Here is a 23152-nt window from a genome sequence, read left to right as displayed (position 1 = left end):
GGGAGGACTTCTCGGCAGAGGAAACAGCAAGTTCAAAGATCCAGAGGGCAGACAGAATGCGGGCCACGTGAGAAACTGCAGAAAGTTCAGCATAAGGAAGAAATGAGGCAGAGCACCTGGCTGGTTAAGTGGTTAAGTGTCTGCCTATGGCTTGGGCCATGATCCTAGGATCCTGGGACTGAGCCCCGGGATGGGCTCTCTGCTCAGCAGGGACCCTGCTTCTCCCTCTGCCTGACACTCCCCCTGCTTGTACTCTCTTTCTTTGTCAAATGAATAAAATCTTTAAAAAAAGAAGAAGAAGAAGAAGAAGAAGAAGAAGAAGAAGAAGAAGAAGAAGAAAGAAAGAAAGGAGGAAGGGAACTTCCCCATTTCCTCGAGCCCCGCCTGTGGCATCCCCTGCAGCTTATGGCAAGGCAGCCTGCATTTAGGTGTACTCAGTAAAATCTGCTGACCTGGACCCGAACTCACAGTGTAGAACACACTTAATTTCCCCCTCCCCTCTACCAAAAAAAAAAAAAAAATCAATCTCGTGTTGTGGCTGAATATTTTAAGAAGGACAACAGGTCGCAAAAATCTTAATTCATCTCGACCTTCACAGCAAATTTTAAAATGTGCTACCTGAAATGCTTTGTGATGTTAAATTCAAATGCAGGCAAGAAATGTAGCTATTAATAGACACTCTCTTTATGGGAAAAATAGTGTCAAGCATTGTGGTGTGTATGTGTGTCAGTGTGGGGGTGTTTACAGATGGGCTCTCTCTTTGGGAAAGCCCACATACACACTTCGGTTTTTGAATACTCTTTTTCCCCTAAGAAGCTTGTGGGGAGCAAAGGGCGGGGGAAGTTTGGAGGATGAGAAGTAGAGAATAAATTAAATTCAAATTTGGGAGTTTTAGAAGCTGAAGCTCACTTGGGAGACAAGATAAAGCACCAAAAAAATTATAAGGTGTATCTAGTGGAAAATAAAAATTCCATTAAAATTTTTTTCCAGATTGTGCAAAGTGAGGCTGCAGATAATAAATTTTCACAGGATGATAACAAACATTCCTTTTGGTATTTTCATTGGGTTCACTTCCCTGCCTTCTTTAAGATTTTCATTCACTGACATGCTGTCTGCTGATTATGCGGGCACCCATGGACCAAAGGGGAAAATAGTGTTCTTTTGGACTTATATTTTAATTTTTAATTAAGGTTCAGATCAGACTATGATCTATGATAGGTCTGGTCTAATGTCTTTGAGGCAGTGGACCAATGGGATATGTGCTGATTTGTATACCCTTTTAAGTTATTACTGAAATACCCAGATCACTTAGGCAATAAACCAACCAAGAAAATATGTCCCAATGGAAAAGGAAGACAGAGTGGCAGGACTGGCAGAAGAAAACAAAAAGATGGAATCAGGTGGAGTTTGCAGTTTGGAAAGGTGTGCCCTTATTTGTAAAATCAAGGCACAGCAAACGGGGATCATTTGCAAGTCCTCAGTGCAGCGTCTCATCCCATAGGGTACAGGTTGAGATTTGTTAACTCCATCAGAAGAAAGTTAAAATGGGGAATCTGTTTGGCTGTGATATCCGAGGGCTGGTGAGTGAGTTCCAGTAATCCCAAGCTCTTGGCCATGGAAGATGTAGTAACGTATCAGTGGAAAGATGTAGCTTGAGCCTTAAACACACTGCTCTCTCTGCTTCCCATGAACTTTCTGTGTTCTGCCAGGGAGAGGCAGAGGTTCAGCTAAGACCCCCTGTGCTGTCTCCACTCTAAAACCAAGAGGAACAAGCTTGAAGGGAAGAGAAGTCAACACATTCATGTGTCTCTCAACTTGATGAATGTGGGCGCTTCCCCTAAAGAACTAATTTTTGTGTATAATTAAACATGGAAATGCTATGTTTTCCAATCAACAGCCAATCAGTCTGTGATACTCTGAATATCATTACTGGGAGGCCATGATTTCCCTGCAAATTGCTCTTTCGGTTGTATTTTAAGACTCCTTCTCATTCGACTACACTGACAAATTGAAAGGTGAGGGCTGAGAAAGTTCATTCTCACATGGGTCCCCAGCTTACCATGAGCCCTCCAGGTAGGCATTGAGGCCTTTGCGAATGACATGGCCCAAGTAGCCATTTTTCTCAGCTACGTGCTTCGCCCATCTGAAAAGAAAAGGAACGAGAAAATATCCAAACTGTGGCAAATTAAATAATTGCTTTTTTCTTCATATGATCTCAATAAATCCCACCTGGGGATTATTTTGCTTGTTAGAATTTTTACACAGCAACAAACCAGAACTGAACATTAAGAAGGCAAAAAAAAAAAAAAAAAAGATGCATTTTGAGAACTTTACATTCAGTGCCTTTTCTTCTAAGCGCTTAGGAGTTATCGTGTATGGAGACAAAGACATGAGAGACACCTAATGAAAAATAACTGCCGATGCGAAAAAAGATAATCTTCACCAAGAGTTCTAGTACTCCCTCCATTAAAACATGTTTACTGATTTATTATAAGGTTTCCCCATTTTTTTTTCTGTTCTCTAAGTTATCCTGGAGAATTTTTACTAATAATGAACTGGCCTGTTGTAATCTTTAGACTTAACAACCACTAAAAGAATATTACAAGGATACACAACTAACAAGCTGATGGAAAGGGGAAATAAGATTTTTAAAAAATACTTGAGTAATGGGGCGCCTGGGTAGCTCAGTCATTAAGTGTCTGCCTTCGGCTCAGGTCATGATCCCAGGGTCCTGGGATCAAGCCCCACATCGGGCTCCCTGCTCAGCAGGAAGCCTGCTTCTCCCTCTCCCACTCCCCCTGCTTGTGTTCCCTCTCTTGTTGTGTCTCTCTCTGTCAAATAAATAAATAGAGTCTTTAAAAAAAAAAAAAAACTTGAGTAATGTAAAGGAAGGGTAAGAAAAGGGGAAACAAGCACAAAGAATGGATGGGACAAATAAGGAATAAGTAGTAAAATGGTAGATTTAAAACAAAATGTATCTGCAAGTTGCATTAAATGTAAATGGTCTAAATATACCAATTAAAAACTAAACTCGTCAGACTGAATAAAAAGTACACAAAACCCAATTATTTGCTGCTTAGAAGAGATACATATTAAAATTAAAAGAAGACAAAATTAAAAGTCTGGAAAAAGATATAACTCTAACAAAAAAACTCTAAGAAACAAAAAAAGCAGGTGTAGCAAAATTGATGGTATGCTGGTCATAAAGTAAGCCTCAACAAATTCCAAACAACTGAACTCATTCAGAATGTATTCTTTGATTGCAGTGGAATTAAGCTAGGAATCAATAACAAAAAAAAATTTATGAAACATATGAATGTTCACATCAAACATCCTAACAAATAATGATAAAAAGCTTCAAGTTTGTCTTGGTCAAGTTTTATCACTGAGTTCAGGTCAGGTTGGATTTGCTCTCAAATGCCTTATGAAACAAAACCTTTTGAAAAGCCAGACTATTGGTTTGAGGGTGGTCTAAAGCAGAGGTCTGCAAAGTTGTTTTTTTTTTTTTCTGTAAAAGGCAAGATAGTAAATATTTTAAGCCTTGTGGGCCACATAGAGTCTCTACTTATATTCACCATAGTGTGTGTATTTGTCTTACAACCCTTTAAAAATGTAAAAAGCGTTCTTAGCTCCTGAAGCCACACAAAACAGAGGGTGGGCCACATGTTACTTATGGGTCCTAGTTTGCCAACCTCTGTAAAACATTTTCAGATATGCATGACCTCAAAAATGCACCTCTTGTTCACCATTCTTTAGGAAGCTACTGTAGGATGTGCTCTACAAAAGCATAGGAGTAAATCAAGAAAGAGGAAGAAATAAGGTAAGGCAAGGAGAACCCAAAAAGACAGGGATGAAGAGAAAGGGAACCTCCACAGTGATGACAAAGTTAATTTCAGGAAGGTAGCTCTGTCCTGAGCAAAGACAGAGATGTCACCGAGATTAAGTTAATTGTATACCTGGTGGGTCTGGACATACGGAGGAGAGATTTAGACAACTGTGGGAGAATTTGAAGAATTAAGCACATGAAAAATGATAAGTATGCAGAACGCTAAGCAACTAAAGGACTATGAAGTATAATTAATACTCCATGGAACAAAAAAAACTGTGTAATAAAGAAAAAGTAGTCATAGCATATTACATGGCTCAGCTGTGCCTAGCCCTCACATGGCCCTAATAATGGACACCCCGCTCCTAATCTAACCAAAATAATGATATATTTATGGGAAAATGGGACAAGGTGGGAAGTGTGGATGCGTGGGATGGTAGGTGGTGGCAGAATGAGAGGGAACTCTATCTTTATTTTTCACAGTGGGACATCATTAGACAAAGCCTGTAATGAAAATAACAAGAGATAGTAGTATGAGCATGTCATTGAAAGAGAGAGGCAAACAGTAAAGAAATAATGAAAAGACTGAAAGTGACTTGTTCTTGAGAGCAGGAAGTAGTCTGGGTGGGAGAGCAGATTGCTTGTTTTTCCCATGTCAAATTATTATTTTTTTGGTTTCAGTTAAAATGTACTTATTTTTGCCTTGTCGAACGAGATGGCTTTTGAAACTCTGTGCATGCATAACTGGTAAAAATAAAGATTGAATTCAAAATTGCAAAACAAAGAATGGGGACTCCATTTTCAGGCACAGTGAATAAAGTACGCAGCTTTCCCTTTGTGCACAATAGCTGACAGATTCTTACACAACAGCCTTCTCGGGATCTCTAGGGAATGTCTCCAGGTTTCCTGTGATATAATAGAGAGAACACCACAAGGTTCCTTCGATGTGTCCGCCCTGTGCAGCCTTATGGAAATATTCACCAGCTAAAGTCTGTAGAGAGAGAAATAGAGTTATCTCATTGGTGAGGAGTCCTCCCAAGTGGACTGGTCTCCCCAGAGCCAACACGGTGAGACACTCAACTGCTGATATTTTCACTGGCTCATCACTTCTGATATCATTAGGAAAACCAAGTCAAGCTTCAGGAAGACAGCCCATCACAGAAGCCGGCCTCTGGATGCGATAACCTTGACAGTAAGCTATTCTGTTAAGTTTACCCAATAAGTTAATAAGACAACACGTAGCTATGAATCCCTTAACCCTTGTAAATGAAACAGAAGAATGTATCAGAAGTCACACCGGGTGAAAATTCAGGCATTGGCTTCCCTAACCTTGCTGAATACTTTCTTCAAACTCATGTGCCAAAACTGCATCTCCCGCAGGAAGGTGAGAATTAGAATATGACAATAAAAAATCCACACTAGCATATACGTGGGTGGGTGACCAGACATTAGCAATGCATAAAAATATACAGCCTCTTACGCAGGCAGAGAGAGGCAGAGGGGAAAAATAAGACAAACATTTAGAAGGGTGAATGTTCTGCTGCTTACTATTATTTTTTCCAAGGCGGTTAGCTGCCGTTCTGAAGCAGGGCTTTGGAGTCAGATGGGCTTGGGTCTAAATACCAGCTCTGCTCCCCGCCCCGCCCCCCACCGTGTGACCTTGGGCGTATTAGTTCATCTCTCCAACTGCGAGATTTCTGCAACTGAAAAATATGGCTAATAATACCTAGCACGAATGGCCGTTTCAAGGATTAAATGAGATGTATTCTCAAGGCTTAGCACGGTGCTTCACAAAAATTCTCTTCCAGTTCCCTACCCCCAGAAACTTGCCACTGCCTCAGGCTGGCCCATCCTGCGAATTGCCCCCTCCACTCTTCTACCTCGATAAATGCCAAATACTTTGTGGAGTCACCCTGTCTCCTCTCCCCTGTCACACCTCACATCCAATGCATTAGCAAGCCCTGTCACCTTGACCTTCAAAGTACATGCATAGTCCAGCCACATTTCTGTCCCCCTCCTGGGGTCGCCCATCCTTCTCACTTGGATTCAATAATCCATTAGCCCCTGCTCCCCTCTTGTCTTCTTTAATCCTAGTCTCTGCTAGGATCCAAGGGGAGGTTTTTAAAGCACAGCACATCACTGCCCTGTCCAAAGCTGCCCAGAGGTTTCCCATCTTCCTCGGAGGGGCCGGGACCTCACAATGACCTGCACACCTGCCTGCCTGACCTTCTCGCCCACCTACGCCCCTCCCCCACTTCCCGCTCCCGCTGCTCCAGCTTCCCTGTTGTTCCTTGAGGAGCAACAAGCCTGCTTTCCTCTAGGGCTTTTGCCTTGGCTATTCCCTCTTTCTGGAACATTCTTCTCCCAGATATATGTAAGGCTCCTGTACCCCCAGTGCCTCGTAGAGTGCCTGGCATAGGGTGGGCATTCAATGAAATTTGTGGACTATAATGGTGCAGAAATTAAAAGCACCATCATCAAGAGTATTAGTAATAACGAGGGGCTTCTATTTCGCGCAGGGATCCCAGTCCTGCCTCCACTAAGCATATGACTCTGAGTAAGTTACATATCGTCTCAGAGCCTTGATTGTTCATTCTGTAAAATGGATATAATCATAGCAGCTATTCCAGAAGGTAATTGGAATGACATGGGGTGCATGTCAACTATTTCCGAGTGTCTGTCACAGAGGAAGTGCTTAGCAAACACTGAAGACTGTCACTGTGGTTTTCACTATTATGAAATCTGGTCTCATATCAGGCAACCCTATCTGGACCCAGCTCTCTTTGCTTCTAGGAAGATCAATCTCTGCACTGCCTCTTGCTCATTCTCATCTTGAATCATCTTCCCCTTCCTCCCTAGTTCAGGCCTCCCTCCTCCAGGAAGCCTTCCTGACTGCTTTTGGGTCATCACAGTTTCCCCTGTCGAGATCCGTTTGGATCACAGCAAAGGGCACACACTTGACACTTGGCTAGATAGCATCCTTTGCTGTTTGCTGTCTTATCTTCCCAACTGGACCCTGGAGCTGCTTGAGGACAGGGTCTGTCTTGGGTGGCGTCTGCACCCCCACGGGGCCTCACGCAGGCCAGGCACATGGCAGATGAGCCAGTAGCCAGCGGCACAGCTGGTCTCAAGTCTTACTTGATTCCTTTCAGGAATTCCGGGGAAAATGCCATCCAAATACAGGACTCCAAGATTGTACGATGCATCTGGATTCCCCATTTCTTCTGCTTTTAACCAGTACTTTGCTGCTTTGGCATAATTTTTCTTGAATTTGTGGTAATACCATCCCAAGCCATTGACTGCCTGATGCAATCCCTGGATTTTAGAACAATGAAAAAAAATTACTTTTTAAAAAAAATTTTTTTAATGAAACCTAAAGAGAATCAATTGTTGGGAAAGCACTCCGCCTGGGTCTGAGCAAAACCTTTCCCATCTCTTTCTGGGGGCAGATGGCATTGAAGAAAAGCTAAGTGTTAGAAACCACGAGCCTGCTCGGAGCCTTCCCCGGGATGGATTTCATCTGGCTGCTGCTGGGGGATTCCTGCCTACCAGCTCCGCAGCGATGCTACCCCCAAATCATGGCGCAGCTCCTGCAGGCTCCTGTGCAAAGCCCTTGTCTACAAGAGGCCTCTTCTTGCTCCGCAGCATCAACAGTGACCTCGCGACTCATGAGCGCTCACCTGCAATGGGAGGCCTGACACCACCCCCCCCGGCTGGGACAGTTTCTAGGTGATCCGCCTGCACATCTGTTGATTACTCTGCACTGAACACCAACAAATTCTCGGAGGGAAGCGGCTGTAACAACCTGCTTGCAAAGCACAGGAGCTCTGAGGCTACTGGGAGCCCCAGTCCTGACAGGTAGAGTCAGGAGGGTGGGGGGAGGGGGGCTTAGGTGGGGGCGAGGGTGATGGGGATGGGAGAAGGGTTTTGTTTTTTTTTTAAGATTTTATTTATTTGTCAGAGAGAGAGAGAGAGTGAGCAAGTGAACAAGCAGGGGGAGCGGCAGGCAGAGGGAGAAGCAGACTCCCTGCTGAGCAGAGAGCCCGATGTGGGACTCGACCGACCCCAGGACCGTGGGATCATGACCTGAGCCGAAGGCAGGCGCTTAACCAACTAAGCCACCCAGGGTCCCTGGGAGGAGGGTTTTAAAACTGTGTCTAGATCTGGGGCTGGTACCGAGGAAGTACTTCAAGCAAATCGAGTCTGGAGCCTCCTTGTGCTTGCTTATTTCATTCTAGCAGGTACTCTCATGTGCTTTCCCGAGATGCTCCCGCTTGCTTCCACAGGGCAGCCTGCAGCTTGGTTGTTGAGGGCTCAGAAGCCCTGCAGGGGTGTGAGTGCTCCAGAAGGAGCCTCCCGCCCCACAGTGAGACACCTGTGTGTAGACATGGGCAGACAGGGTTCTCATACCTCCCTTTCTGCGGGGCCCACCAAACCATGAAGAAGCAGGGGGAAAAAGATCCAAGGGTCAAACAGTGCCTTGCATCTGTAAAACTTGTTAAATCAGAGTCTAAGTATAGAACCAAATCTCTTTTACCACCTTTCACGAGTGAAGGATGGGTGTCCCTTGAGAACAGATGCCAAGATCCCAGGCTGAGCCTTTTCAGTCTGCAGTGGATCCTGAAAAGCTACACTTCCTAGATTTCTGTCATACTCCGGGTGCCAGAAAGACCAGGGGGAAAGAAACTCACAAAGCACATTAAAATAGAAGCTCCAGGATGCCTGGGTAGCTCAGTTGGTTAAGCGTCTGCCTTCAGCTCAGGTCCTGATCCCAGGGCCCTGGGATTGAGCCCCACATCAGGCTCTCCACTCAGTGGCGAGTCTGCTTCTCCCCTCTCCGGAGCTCTGTGATCTCTCTCACTTTCATTCTCTCACAAATAAATAAAATCTTTTAAAAAATAAAATAAAACAGAAGCTCCATGAGGGCAGGAATCTTTGTTTTGTGTCCCAAGAACCTATACTAGTGCTTGCTACAGAGTAGGTACTCAAAGATTTGACGAATGAACAAAAGCCACACTTTGAATGCTGGAAATCCAAATCCTACACTTTGAGGATGGACAGTAGGGTTCAGATCTGCAGGCCCCCGAGATAACTGACCCCCAAGCCAGCTGACATCAGGAAGGGTGTCAGTGCCGTGGATCTAGTCATCGAGGCCTTCTTCCTGAGCTGCATGCTGTACCAGGTGCATGGTGGTCTCTTGGAAAGTCTGGCAGAATGCCTTTCAATCATGTAATGGACCAGGCCATACCATAAAGTGGCAACAGCCAGGTTTGGAACAAGCCTACGGAAGGTACACATCACAGTGACTTTTGCTGCAAAGCCAGAGGCCACAGGCTTATTCAAATGCACCTGTCATCCCTCAAAACATCTGCAGAACTCTATGGGGAATTGCATTTGGAGCCCCACAAGAAATCCTGTCTTTCTTGCTTACTATTCATATTCTGTTCTGGACAGGTGCAGCTCAATCACCAGATTTGCTCCCGTGTGACTTTTCGCTAATTCCAAAAACCAAACTAGATGGGACCTTCGCCACAGTGCCTGACAAAGAGTAGGGGCCTCAAAATTCCTTGCCGAGTGAATGAGTGAGAATCACATAACACTTTTAAGGATATGATGACTCCAGGCCATAAGGCAGCATTTCCCAATCCTCACCTAAGCTCTGCTAAGAATCCGTTCAAAACAAAGCACATTAGGCGTCAGCTCACCACTAGGATGGCTAAAGAGATGCAAATTTCACAGCTGCCGGGGCAACCCCATCACTGCCCTATTTTAGGATGCTTTGGACCAAATGCCCACTGTTAATCTGCCTCTCTACTTCTGCCCTTTAATTTGTGCGGGGAGGGGGCAGGAGCTGGTGTGCGCTTCAGTGGGCTCCCTTCTCTTGGGTCAAGTGCTTTCTTGACACCACCAAGGTGGACGGGAAAGCCTCTTTCTACACACAAAAAAAAGAGACTCTGAACTTCTCATGGTAGGATGAGCGGAACAAGAAATCAACATGGGTACTTGAGGAGTCTTTGTTGATAAGGCAAGTATTTAGCAGCCTTGGGGAGGGAGGCACTTTCAAGAGCCAGAAGGGCTATAAAGGATTCTGTCAAGGTTGTAGACTTATAGTGGTTTCTACGAATTTATTTGCAAGTTGCATGCATGCACCTGTGAACGTGCTTGTGTGGGTGTGCAACACATTGTATGTGTGTGTGTGTCCCCTCACAGGTGATATTTAACCTCCATTCTGTAGTGCTAGAGTGAAACCAGCTGACTCGACGACAACATTTTAAAGAAAACAGTGACAAAAACAAAGCAATTTTTAAACCTGGCCGTCACCTTGATATGCATCCCCATTATTACAGCACGGGCAGTACACGGGCTTTGGACACGACAGGGTTAACCTTCAAAGGAATTCGGCTTTTGGTTTTCCTAATTCAATGGCATGTCTACATACCCATTCAATTCCAAGGAGCCCCGCTCCCCCCCACTGCTTGTTATCCAGGCAGCCCGTGATTATAATTTTAGCCTTCGAACAAAATCGGCCTGAATTCTATTGACTGGAAGGTGAATTCAGCTTTTGAATTCCACCGTCCCCATTGTGGCGGGTTTCTGTATGTGTTGTAGCTCCAAAATGACTAATCACCGCTATGGCAGCGACCCCCCCTCCCCACTCCGTTTTCCATGGGCCGGGCCAAAGGCTAGCCATTTATTCTCAGCCGTGTGAGCGTGTGGGCGTGTGTGGTGCAAATGTTTCCCTCTGACAATATGCAAAAGTGTTACCTTGGAAGCCGCTTTCTTCATCAGCTCCAAAGCAAGCCGTCTGTTCTTTTTCACTCCTTGACCCTAAACAATGATAAACAGCAATGAGTAGGAAGAAAATAAACCCAGATCGCACTTGAAAACATGACGCAGGTGTATCAGTGCTCCACATAAAATACTTCAAAAAGAAAACCCAAGCCTTCTTCATTAAAAGCCTCATCTTAAAGATTTCTACACGCAGAACTATTCTACCGTCATCATCATCATCCTCACTATTATCTTGCTTATATGTGTGGTGCAGAGGCAGCAGACCTCACCTTGCCCGCTTAGCATCCACACAAACCCCCCATTATCATCGAGTGAATGCCATTCCTGTCAATCCACAGGTACTATTGGGAGAAGCCCTGAAGAACAATTAAATGAGTCTGGTCATCCTGGATGCGTTTCTCTGTGGCTGGCCTCGTTTGCGAGCCAGATACAGCCCTTGATCTGTGATGGGACTGTCAAAAGTTATTAGGTTGTCCTCTGCAGCCTTCCCGGGTCCTCTCGGGAGTCTCCAGGGTGGACCAGCTCAAGAGCCAGCTGTGAAGGAGACAGGACCCGTTGGAATCTGTCGCGTCAGATGCTGACGGAAACTGACAAGGTTCCTCCTACAAAGTTTTTCCAGCTAGAGGCGGTTTGAACACCACCACAGAGAGAAACGGCTTTGGGGTTCTTGCTACAAGAGAGGAACTTTGTGGGACTTCACTGAGGTGTCTGCAGGACCGTGTGGGGAAGTGACAGTTCTGAGGATCGAGTGGGAGAGGGCCTCAAGATCTCTCTCACCACAGGACTGACAATGAAGATGGTGCACAAGGTAAGCCGGATGAAAACCATCGCTGCTACCAAACCCACCTAGCATCTGTGTTGACACACTCACCACATGTGCCCCATGGAGACTTCCTGGCCAGAGACAGGGAGGTTGATGGGGTCACATGTGATATAATGTTGGGGGTGCTTCGTACCAAATATAGCTTTTAACTCTACTGAAACAGCACTACAGTAAGTGAAGACAGCATGAGCAAACATCCCTGTGTTAATTAAAGTGGTGGGTTCAGCACTGTGCTGCTCTATCTAATCCTCACCACAAGCCTACGGACATGCTGCTAGCATTCCCATCCGAGCCCTTGCCCAGAATCGCACAGTAAGTGAGATGCAGAGGCAGGATTCGAACCCAGGCAGGCAGGCTCCAGAGTCCAAGTTGTAACTAGCACGCTCTACTTCCTCCTGTGCGTTCCCGTTCCGTGCTGAGAACGTATTAGGATTCATAACCTCCTTACAGAAAATGTGCAGGATATGTTTGTCTCTGTATTTTTCAGGACCCCAAATAAAATTGCGAATCCAACTAAGAGTTAAATTATATACACCAAGTTTCTCCTAGCCTTGAAGTTACCTATTTAATGAAACCGATGAGCTGAAGCCAAGTTGAAGATGAAAATATTTTTCAGAAAAGCACCATTACTTCATTTAATAGAGAGGAAGAGGAAAGACAAAAGGACACGGAGGCTATGTGGAATAACTGGATGGGGCAATGGGACAAGGTTTTTGGACTTCTGGAAAAGTGTCAGAAAGAGCAGGAGAACAGAACGTTAGAACCTGGTTGAACTCAAGGTTTATCTTCTCCAACTTCTTTGCTTTGAAGGCATAAAATGGGAGGATGACTTACCCAAAGCCTCACAGTTAGATCTGTGACTAGAATTCAGGTACTCTTATTTCTAGGCACCAAGCATCTTCTAGAATATTTGTTATGTAAACCTAAGTGGGATAATTTCTTGCACAAAGACCCCGCACTAAGCACAAATCTGAGTCGTACTGGAAGCTGTTAAGTGAGAGAAATGTAAAGTCCTGGTACATAGTAAGTGCTCAGTAGGGTCCACTGGGTGAATTCATGGAAAACAGCTGCTACAGTAAACGTCAAAGTGCTATCCTCATGTGGATGCAAGACGGGATGGCTTAGACTGTCTTGGCCAAGCTGTAGCCACCATGGCGCCATCATACAATGTGCCGAATGCCCACACAGAGCTCCAGAGCACACTACTGTTCTTCACATTTGGGAAGCTCATTTTCTGCATGGGGTTATTTCACATGGAACACACTTAAAGTGACCTTCTGACCAGAGGTAAAATCTTCCCGTTACTGAAATACCGATAAGGGGCTTCCCTTGTCCCACTGAGGGATTCTTCGTTAGAATGCAGGAGAACCCAAAAACTTTAAGGTTGGGAAAGCAGACAATCCATCACCTCCAGAGTCATTTTTCCTGTATCTGCCTCTCCCTCTAGATGGTGAGCTCCTGGTGATCAGAAGTAATGTCTCATTCATGCTATTATTTTCTCTGCACTTTGACAATGGCCAGCCCCAGTTCTGGTGGACCGGTGCCTCTCTGTGCCTGCCCTCCCCACCACTGCACAAGCCCCTTGAGGTCGGGGATATGGCACACACATCCATCTGTCCCTCCCTCTAGAGTAGAGTCTGGCGTTTTGTCAGCCTGGAATGGGTGTTTATTGAATAAACACATGGATGCTTCAGCATATGGCTAGGAGTCAAACCATTTCTATGTTGACTTGACAACTGAAAAAGGAAAGTCCAGACCCTATATTTGGAAACCATGTGAACCAATAGGTTTTAAGGCTGTAGAGGGCTAGAAATGTAGCAAAGTCATGGCTGTTAATCAGTGAGCAGCCACAGCTGTGGTTCTGAAGATGGACCTGGCCATGATTCCATGTCCTTGTTTGGAGACACTCACTATGAGGGTAGCGGCTTTCTTTGGGCAGGACATGGGGCCCAAGGGCTTCTTTCCCAAAATCAAGAGTTTTGCTTTTCCAAGGCTGGTGAGTTGATGTCTTGTGTTTAGGGGTGAAGAACACAGACTCTGAAGCTGAACTGCCTGGATTAGGATCCAGATCTTAGAGATCTCAGATCTCTAAAATGTACCAACTGTGTGACCTTGGGCAAATTAAAAAAACTTTCTCTGCCTCTGTTACCACATATACAAACAGTAATCATAACGCACCCCCATGCCTACCTCACAAGGTGGTTGTGAGGCTTTCATGTGTTAATACATGTAAGTCATGTAATAAGTGCTCAATCAGTGCAAACTATGAGGATTTCGTTTAAGACAGTATTTTACATTTCTTGAAGCCCATTCATTATGTTATCTCATTCAATCTCTGGTCATTACCATTGCCCCATGAGATCAAATAACTCTAAGGACACATAGCTGATGATTGCAGAGGAGGGACTTGAATTCCATTCTCTGTCTCCTGGGCTAATGCCCTTTCAACCCATCCCCCGTTCTCCTGTTGGCTTAAAACAAGATCTTTGTTTTGACCAACCAGACTGTTGGGAGCCAGCCCAAACATGCACTTGGGTTAAGCTGTAATTCAATGACAACTCTGTCTGGTGGTGAACTTGCAGAACCTCTGGGGGCTGGTGGCCGTTTTTTTCCAATCCATAAAATAGGGGTGCTTCCTCTAGACAGTTCTTGCAAAAGCAAAGAGAATCCAGGTGCCAAACATAAGACTAATGATTGAAAATGAGACCAGGGGACTGTTTCTGACTCTGCCTTTTCAGCAAATATCCCTTTCCATCAAGAGTGACAGAAGCATATACTGAATTTCTCCGGTTACAGAATCCTCGTTTGCCTGCACGCCTACGGGAACTGCTCGGGAAGCCTGATAAGAATTGCGTAATTTCAGCCCAAACTGAGGGACTCTTACCTTGAATAACACAATGGCATAGTCATATATTAACGCAGGGTCCTCGGTCTCCAGCGCGCCCTTGGCATACCACTGGATCGCCGCCTCAGGATTCTTGGCCACACCTTGCTGGCCCCAGAACAGCATCTGGGCCAATCGTTGCTTCAAGACAGTAGCAATTTAGAATAATGACTTTCCTGTGTAATGCTTAACATAAGACTTTAAAAGGTGGAAGGACAAACCTGAGAACCAGGAATTAGGTAGACACATGTCATCTTTCAACTGGGGGCTGGAGCCCTGAAAAGTGAACTTGTGTAAATACAAGTCCGTAGCCCCAGTTGGAAACCATGCATGTCTGTACGTGAATGTGAGTCAGTCTACTACTGCACCCAGGGCCAGAGCCGGGTGAAACTTGGTCAACAATGACTCTCCTCTCTCCAAAGCCCCTTTCTTTTGGAAGGTACATGCCATCCCCTGAGCCTAGTGAGTGGCCTGGAGGCCTGTGCACATCCGTATCAGAAGGGCACTCAGCTCCTCCCACTCCAGCACTTGTCCACATGGCTCATTCCGCCATGACATTCGAGGCGGGGAGCTCTCTGGGGATCAGAACCTCACGATGTGATTTGTCCCTCTTTCTTCCCTCAGCCCCCACTCAGCAAAGCTCAGCAGAAGCTCATAGAAGTTACTCAACAAAGATTTGCTGAATGAAGGCAGGAAAGTTCATACAAGCTCTGGAGCACCCTGGAAATGACTCTGACGGTGGCATTTCCGGAACTAGGCGCTGGAATTCCTTCCTGCCCTAAAAAGACTGCAGGCTGGAGATGGATGCCCGAGAAGGGAGCAGAGGAATGTTGGTTAACATTCTAGCCCCATTCTGGCCCCTGATGGTCTTTCTTCCTTTCTGCTTCTTCTCTCATCTCCTTTTCTTTCTACCCTCTACTCAAGTACTTATAACTTCCAGCAAAGTATCTCCTGAAACTCTAGGAAGACCTAGCGTTACTAAAGGGTCTCTGAAATGCTTGCTTGTCAATGCATTTGTCTTTTTTGTTTTCTTTCTTTTTCCCATCTCTGGGCTTCTGCCTGCTTAGTGGACCCAGAGGCCCTTAACCACACTGTATGCTCACTAGGAGCACAAAGCAAAAGCTAAAGCCATTCCTGGGGAAGGGAGCTTTCTCCCTCCCAGTGCAATCTGTCTAAGCTGGCTCCCGTCAAGCGTTTCTCTTCAGAGTGAAATCAAGGCAAGAAGTCAGATGAGAAAGTTCTCCCAGCTTTCTGCCCTTCCTGGTACCTCAGAAAAGTCCATCCAAGAAACAAGACATGTTCAAGAGCCAAGGTTGGTCCGTTGGTCATGCTGAACCTGATTTCTGTTATTCTCCTAGCTGAATTCATGGCTTTCTTCCTGATACCCATCTAATCTCTCCTGCACTCTTTTTATTTCTATCTAATGCCCTAAAATGTCTAATGATAGTCTTTAGGACGGATCACAAACCGTGTAGCTCTCTCTCCTTCTGGGTGCACTTCCGGCCTGCGTGGTCAAGAGAGACCATGTGACTTGCATTGGCCGTAAAATGTGAGAGATGGCTTGTGCCATTTCTGGGCAGCCATGGCTGTGGGGACCTGTGTTGCAGTGAAGCCCCTGTTAGCTCCATTCGTAGGGCTCTACGAGAGCACAGCGCATGCTCTCAGCATGAGACGGACAGCGGGAGCAAGAAACTAACCTGCGCAGTTTTAAGCCAGTGAGGTTTGAGATATTTTGTTACCATGGCAGAACCTGGGTATTACAACTGATGGGTTTCCAAAACAGTGGACCACATTTTTTTACCTGAGCTGCCGCATTGCCTCGGGTGGCTTCATGCTTCAACCACATAAAGACATCTCCGTCCTCTTTGGTCTGTACCTTGAGTGTTTCATCATCCTTCAGTCTAATTGTTTCAACATACGCCTGAAAAGGAAGGAAGGAAGGAAGGCAGGGAGGGAGGGAAGAAGGAAGGAAAGGGAAGGAGGGGGAGAAGGGAAATATCCAAATGATTTGGGCACGCAAGAGCCAGGACATTATTCTTAAACTAGCAATTGCACAAGTAAAAACTATATGAATAATTGAAATATGAGGTGTGTTCATGATGCCATGAGATCAGATTCTTCTTAAATGAATGTGTCACATCTCATCTGTCTAAATGGGCATTTTTGTTTCTATCAAACAAAATGTTTGCCTTGGGAGGGCAAAATTTATTCCCCTTTCACTCCGGCTGCTCAGGCTTGTCCAGAAGACCACTTTCATGCCGCGGATTTCAGAGTCAGATTACACACAGCATCAAAAAAGGTAAATCAATATTTTCTAAGTATAACTTTGTTTTTTTTTTTATCCCAAAGTGTTATTATCCTGCATGCCTAACCCTTTTTATTTAGCGGGCTCAGCTTCAAATATCTTTTGGCTATTTCCAAAAATTAAATCTACCCTGGAAAAAAAAAGAGGGCACGTTCACTCTGAGGATGCGAGCAAGAATGTGCTAGAGGCTCGAAGGATGACCCCAAAGGGAGAGTTCATAAAGTGTTTTGAATTGGCACATTGCCTCTGAAGTATCCGACTCCTCTGAAGAAAATCAGATTCATTTTGATGTGTAAATTGTGGCTGCTTATCAAGAGACCAGTTCTGTGGTTTTACGGTCTCCACTTATACATAATGAAGTCTATTTAACAATGCCATGAGGGGTCCGGGAAAGGGCTTCCTGCGCCCTGCACATGCCACGGGCAGATGGTGAAAAAATTGGATCTGCATGAGTTTGGGAAAGAAGCCTCAGAGAACAAGGAGCCAGGCCTGATTTCCCTTCTGACCCTCTTCGTTAGTTAAGAAAAGTCCTTATATTCACAAACTCTAGCCTGCAGACCCATTCCTGAGACTGCTATGGCCGTGCGGAGCCACAGGTCCCTTCCGGGGGGCGCTGGGGGCTGGGAAGCAGGGACTGTGCTGGGGCTCAGCACCCAGCAGGCGTCACGGCCTGCTCAGTGTCTCACCTGGGGAGGCCACCAAGTGAAGAGCAACGGTTCGAATAATGACACCCACTACCTTTAACTGAAACCATCTGTGCCAGGTATTTAAAACTTTTTCCGCACTTCATCCTCACCATAGGGTTGCAACCCAAATATCACTGTCCTTGATTTATAAGCAAAGAAACCGAGGCTCCAAAGGTGAAACTGTCAGCTCACGGTCACTTTGTAGAGCAGGCCCTGAAGCCAGGCTGGCTTAACTCCAAAGACGGGGCTCTTTCAGGCTGCCCAAAGTGTCGCCCTCTAGCAAGAAGGCCCTAGACTCCACTCTGTCTCCTCGACCCTGACAAATGTGCGGCCAATGAGCTGGCGTTTCAGCTCAAACTCCAGGGGACACTCTGTTGTCTGTGATGAGCCTGGAATTGGGCTGAAGCTTGAGCTGTTCAAATAATGGAATTCTCAACTAGAATTTTTTTTTTTCAACAGGAGAACTTGGACATTTTGATTTTTGGTTGTTTTTCTTCTTATTTTGTTTCTTTCTCTTTAACTTTGCCATGGGACTTCCTACCCTGCAAGGATTTACAATCTCAGATGTTTCTGCCACTCTCTGCCAAGTGACGATATGTCACTGATATAGCCCAATAAGATATATCCTGATGATATATCACTGTTCTAATTGCTTTGCCCAAGACTGACTCATTGAATCTTTGCAACCTTACAAGAGTATCACTGTCAATATCCCATGCCCATGTAGAAACTGAGGCTCAGAAGTTAAGTAACTTATCCAAGATCATATATTTAGCTCTTCAAGCTTAGATGTCAAACTCAGGCTGGCTGGCAGTGGGGACCATGGGCCTCACCACCCAGTGAAGGACTCATACATCTGAGAGGAAGGAAGTGGTAGACTGTTGCATCGTCTTCCCTGAGACATAGTAAATTCAAACAGTGTCATGAGGAGGGTCTTGGCAAAGGTCATGTTTCTGGGGGGACCTGGACAGCTGTGCATAATTCTGAAGAAGGAACACTTTGTCCTTTGTATCTCTGTCCCCTGGCTTAGCCCCTCCTACTCCCCTGGGTGGTGCCATCGAGTTTTGCAGCAGGATCGGGCCATTAAGAGCACAACCTTTCACATCAGACCAGATGGAACTCTAACTCACCACTAACTACCCTGGGACCTTGGGCCACTAACTTTACTGATCTGAGCTCTGTCTCTGCATCCATAAAATGGAGCTTAGCATGATACTTCCTATATCGAAAGCACTCAACCTATCAGCCATTATTTTTTATACTAAAATATAAAGAGTTAGAAAGGCCTAGGTTCTAACTGAGGCCCTATGACTCATTTGGTGTGTGACCTTGGGCAGTTCTTTACCTTCTGAGTCTCAGTTGCCTCCTCTGTAAAATAAGAACCGACTTCATAGGGCTGCGTGAGGATTAAATGAGATTGTTTATAAAAGAGCTAGCAGAGTGGAGGGTGTATGCTAAGCTCTCAGTAAGGGAACTCATCATTTGTTAGGTCCTTAGTTCGCTCTAACACGTAAAAGGCCGACAGCAGCTTAAACATTCGCCCTCCTGTTGGTTTTGCAGTTTTGTGCAGCTCATAGCCTTCCGTTGAGGGGATGGTCTATCTAAGAGAATTTTATGCTTTGGAAGATGGAAGAAACAGAATCTGAGGAGGGGGCATCAGGGCCAGAAACATTTTAGAGAGCTCATACCATGTGCTGGGCTCCACTAGGCACACATCATGTGGCTTAACTTATTCAAGCTGTGTGAGGCGCACACCATCACGGCACCCACTTTACAGGTAGAAAGCTGTACAGAGACAGAGGTGAGGAAAATTACCCTGAAACTTCACACCCAGTGAAGAGCAGACCTGGGACCCGAACCCGGGCAAATCTGGCCCTGGAGCCACGCCTCAACTGTCCGCCATGCCCAGGCAGTTGGCTGCTTCTCCATAGTGCTGGGGTCACTACGGCAGCACCTATCACCATGTCAGAGCCACATGCCTGGGACCTTCTGTGAAAGCTGACCACCCACAAAGACATCCGATGAAGAGACAACCCCTACAAGGAAGCAATGCTTGGTGGTTGGTTCGTTCATTTGAAACAATACTTGGTGACCAGAGAATGATGCTTCAGATGGAAACCTGACCAAACCAGGAAGAAGCTGTGGTGTGCAGAAGCAACAGGGTGGGTGGGTGGCGGCCAGAGCTGGGTAGAGGTGGGCAGGGACCCAGAGGCCCCACCCCGGCCAGTGCTGTGATTTTTGTGGCTTCTGAGGGGTTCTTTTTGTTGTTGTGTTATAAATCAAGGTCTCTAGAATGAACAGTGCCGATCCCGTACTGCTGACCAGGTCAGAGGAGGTCCACTGTCTGGAGACTGTGCTGTCCTCAGAGCCCCTGCATCCAGTGTCAGAGGAGAGGCCACACTGTCCCAGACACTGACTTTCACCTGCGTTACCCCCTTACCCTCTGCTCAGCCTGCAGGCTACAAGGGCTGTGCTCACACCCTATCAGCTATCTGCCGTTGAGCACAGAGCAGGGCACAGGGCAGGGCAGAGGGGAGTGTGGGCAGGGGTTGTGGAGGGCAAGGGAAGTGGTGGAGACAGGAACAGAGGAGGAGAGAGAAAGAAAAGAGGCAAAGAGAGCAAGGGAAACATGAGAGAGACAGACAGAGACAGAGATAGACGGAGACAAGAAGGAAGACAGAAAGGGCAGGAATTTGAAAACCCCCTCCGACTTTGCAACTGGGGAGCTCGCATTTTCTCGAACATCTGCGTTCTCTGGAGTTGTGAGATACAACGGTTCAGCCAACCCCCGGGGACTCAGGAGCGGGGCAGTTTCAGAGCCTACACTTAAACCCCCTACCTCCGCCAACTTCCCGCATGGCCCGTGGGAAACACCAGTAGGAACCTGCCTCGCGGGGTGTTTAAAGTCAGCTATGATGCTTGGCTCCCAAGAGAGGGTGTGTGTTTTCTTTGTTAAGATTTAACAGTTTAGGGATTTTATTAGAGTAAGAATGGAGAAATATCTGCTGTAAGGATAAGTACCCGAGATTCTCAAACAGGGGATCCCACGCAGAAAGCCTCAATGTGAGAAGGGCCAAGTGCTCTGGGTGCTTGCAGTCCACAGTGAGCACTGGTCGCTTCAGAAATCACCAGAGACTCAGCAAGACAGTGTAATAACTTCATGTTTGTCACTGGATGAGCTGCACTCCTATCCCATCCATCATCCCATTGGTAAGCCCTGGGTGCCAACTGTGTGTCAAGCACAATGCTGGGCACTGGGGCCACCGATGTGAACAGAAAAGTCACCTGTGTCAGGGAGCCTCCAGTCTCCTGGGGAAGTCAGCTCCGTGACCCTCTACACAGCACCCACCCTAAGGGCAATCGCAGGTGTACACCCAGGTACCACGGCCCCCCTACAATAGATCTGGAGGAGGAGGTGATGTCTGAGCCCAGGGTTCAAGTAGGAGGGTCAGCAGGCAGGAAAAGGGGAGCGAGTGTGGAGAAGCAAACCAGACAGAGGAGACCAAACAGGGCCAGGAGGTGTGCACAGCACTGTGTGGCCAATAGTATGGTGTCCCTAGAGGAGACATGCTGATCAGGGACTACTGACAACTGAGCTTGGAGAAACAGAAACCAGATCAAGGAAAGCCTCCTATGCCAAGCGACCAGCTGAGCTTAGATCTTGTGGGTCAGCACTTCTCAACTCTGGCTGTGCATTATGAGCATCTGAGCTTTTTAAATACGCTTGAACCATACAGGTTTGAACTACATGCAGAGTTTTTTCAATAAATACGGTACTGTGAATACATTTTCTTTATGATTGTCTTAATAACATTTTTTCTCTAGCTTACCTTATTGTCAGAATATAGTATATAATATGTGTAACATACAAAATATGTGTGAATTGACTGTTTATGTTATCGGTAAGGCTTCTGGTCAACAGTAGGCTATTAGTAGTAAAGTTTGGGGAAGTCAAAAGTTATACGTGGACTTTTAACTGTGTGGGGGGATCAGTGCCTCTAAGCCTTACGTTGTTCAAGGTCAACTGTATAAATATACACATATACACATATGTCCCGGCCCCCCAGTCTGTCACTTCAAGACTATGGGGTGGAGCCTGCGCAGAGCTATTCTTTAAACCCCCAGGTGACTTCACTGTGCCACCAGGTTGAGAATCTCGACTGTGGACAGCCTGGTTTGGTCTCAGTGAGAAGAGAATGGGTGGGACAAAGCCTAGGGACAGAAAGACCAGTCAGGACGTGTATTGATTTGCTGCGGCTGCCACAACCAAACATCACAGATCGGGCGGCATAAACCACAGACATTTATTTTCTCAAAGTTCTAGAGGCTAGAAGTCCAAGATCAAGATATTGGCAGGCTTAGTGTCTTCTAAGGCCTCTCTCCTTACCATGCAGATAGCCACCTTCCCACTGTGTTCTCCTGGGGCCATCCCACCGTTTTATCCGTGTCCTGCTCCGCTCTTCTCGTAAGGACACCAGCCATATTAAACCAGGGCCCACATAATGACTCCATTTCAACTGAGTTACCTCCTTAAAGCCTTGACCTCCAAGGAGAGTCACATTCTGAGATACTGGGGGATTAGGACTTCAGTTAGGGGTAGGGTGGGGTGGGCATAATTCAGTGCAGAACAAGAGGCTGTCCAGTGGCTCAGGGTAGAGATGACAAGGGGCGAATATCGCTTGGGGCAGCAGGGATGGGATGGGAGGAGAGGGAAACGGGCAGGTGAATGTGGTGGGATGGCCGGGACCGATGGGATGATGGGGACGATGGCTACTCGGATGCTAGCACCATGGACAGTGCTGTCATCCGTGGAGGAGTTTGCGGGGGATGGAGAGGGGAGGTGGCGGGTTGCCTGCACGGTGTGTTATGATTGTAGCTGGGGGGTGCGTGAGAAAAGCTGGAGAGGAAGGTCTGAGTGTCATCAGTACGTGGAAAGCAGCTGACACCAGGGGTGTGGATGAGACCCCTGCCCCTCTAGCAGGTGCAGAGCGAGGAAGCCGGGGACCAAACCTTGTGGAAAAGCACATTCCCAGGAGCAGAGAGAATGAAAGAAACTCATTTGCGATTAAGCCACAAAAACAAACAAAACCTAGCAGCTTCTTTCTCTTTCACCTGAGGCAGAGACCCGCTAAATCATACAGAAGTGACACGAAGCAAGATTACTAATAAAGAAGATGAAATGATGTGAACCACGAGTTACATAAAAGAGAAAATGAAGCAAGAATCGAGGAAGGAGTTACTGACAGATCCTTGGTTCGTTAATTAGAGGTCTGGCTTTCCATATCTCCTCATTTGTTACAGGCTGCTGGTGAATTAATAGATTTCTCAACAAAAGGACATTTAAATCAATATATGACACCTGCTTAAATTCTCAAGAAGCCATTAATTGCACATTCCTAAGAAAATGAGCGAGGATACAACTCTCCTAACAGTATAATTCCTATCTGTGATTCTTAATCATACAACTTTCAGCTGCAAGATGGATCTCCTCTATTCATTTTCCCTGGTTCTGATCAATTAAACATTTTCTTTCATAATCGTAACATTGCATGTGCCAAATCTTCAAAAGAAAAGGAGCTTGTTAGCCACATACCACTTCCCATTGCTAATTTATGCTGAATTAGAATTCTTAAAAGTATAATGTACACATAGAGGACATTATTAACACATTCAGGCTGAGTAGAACAACCACAGTATGACTTTGTGGCTTGCTTTTTGTATGGATGGGTTTTTTGTTGTTGTTGTTGTTGTTTTTTTCAGAATAATTCCTTTCTAAAAAAAACAACAACTTCATCAATTCATAAATTAATTCCTATCGAACTAAGGTCCAATTTTG

At 45.9% G+C, this 23152-nt stretch overlaps 1 protein-coding gene across 4 annotated transcripts in view; it reads right to left on the bottom strand.

Annotated features, from left to right (window-relative positions):
• SEL1L3 (SEL1L family member 3) overlaps positions 1-23152 on the bottom strand; it is a 101193-nt gene that overhangs the window by 22678 nt on the left and 55363 nt on the right. For 3 of the 4 annotated variants that reach the window (XR_003612712.2, XM_028126281.2, XM_028126272.2), the window contains exons 12-17: positions 16127-16246; positions 14326-14466; positions 10592-10654; positions 6965-7141; positions 4690-4817; positions 2060-2143 (exon numbers count right to left, since the gene is read on the bottom strand). Coding sequence is in view for 3 of the 4 variants with exons in the window: in XM_028126281.2 (XP_027982082.1) it covers positions 2060-2143; positions 4690-4817; positions 6965-7141; positions 10592-10654; positions 14326-14466; positions 16127-16246 (713 nt within the window). In the remaining variant the exon portion in view is untranslated. The remainder of the gene's footprint in view (positions 1-2059; positions 2144-4689; positions 4818-6964; positions 7142-10591; positions 10655-14325; positions 14467-16126; positions 16247-23152) is intronic. The other variant, XM_028126290.2, reaches the window with a different exon arrangement.

This window comes from Eumetopias jubatus, unplaced genomic scaffold (assembly GCF_037043125.1).
Source record: "Eumetopias jubatus isolate StellerSeaLion01/CBP00866 unplaced genomic scaffold, mEumJub1_p1.0 scaffold_2, whole genome shotgun sequence".
Taxonomy (NCBI): Eukaryota; Metazoa; Chordata; class Mammalia; order Carnivora; family Otariidae; genus Eumetopias; species Eumetopias jubatus.
The sequence above is the reverse complement of the archived record's forward strand: the minus strand, read 5'-3'. Positions and strand labels throughout refer to the sequence as shown.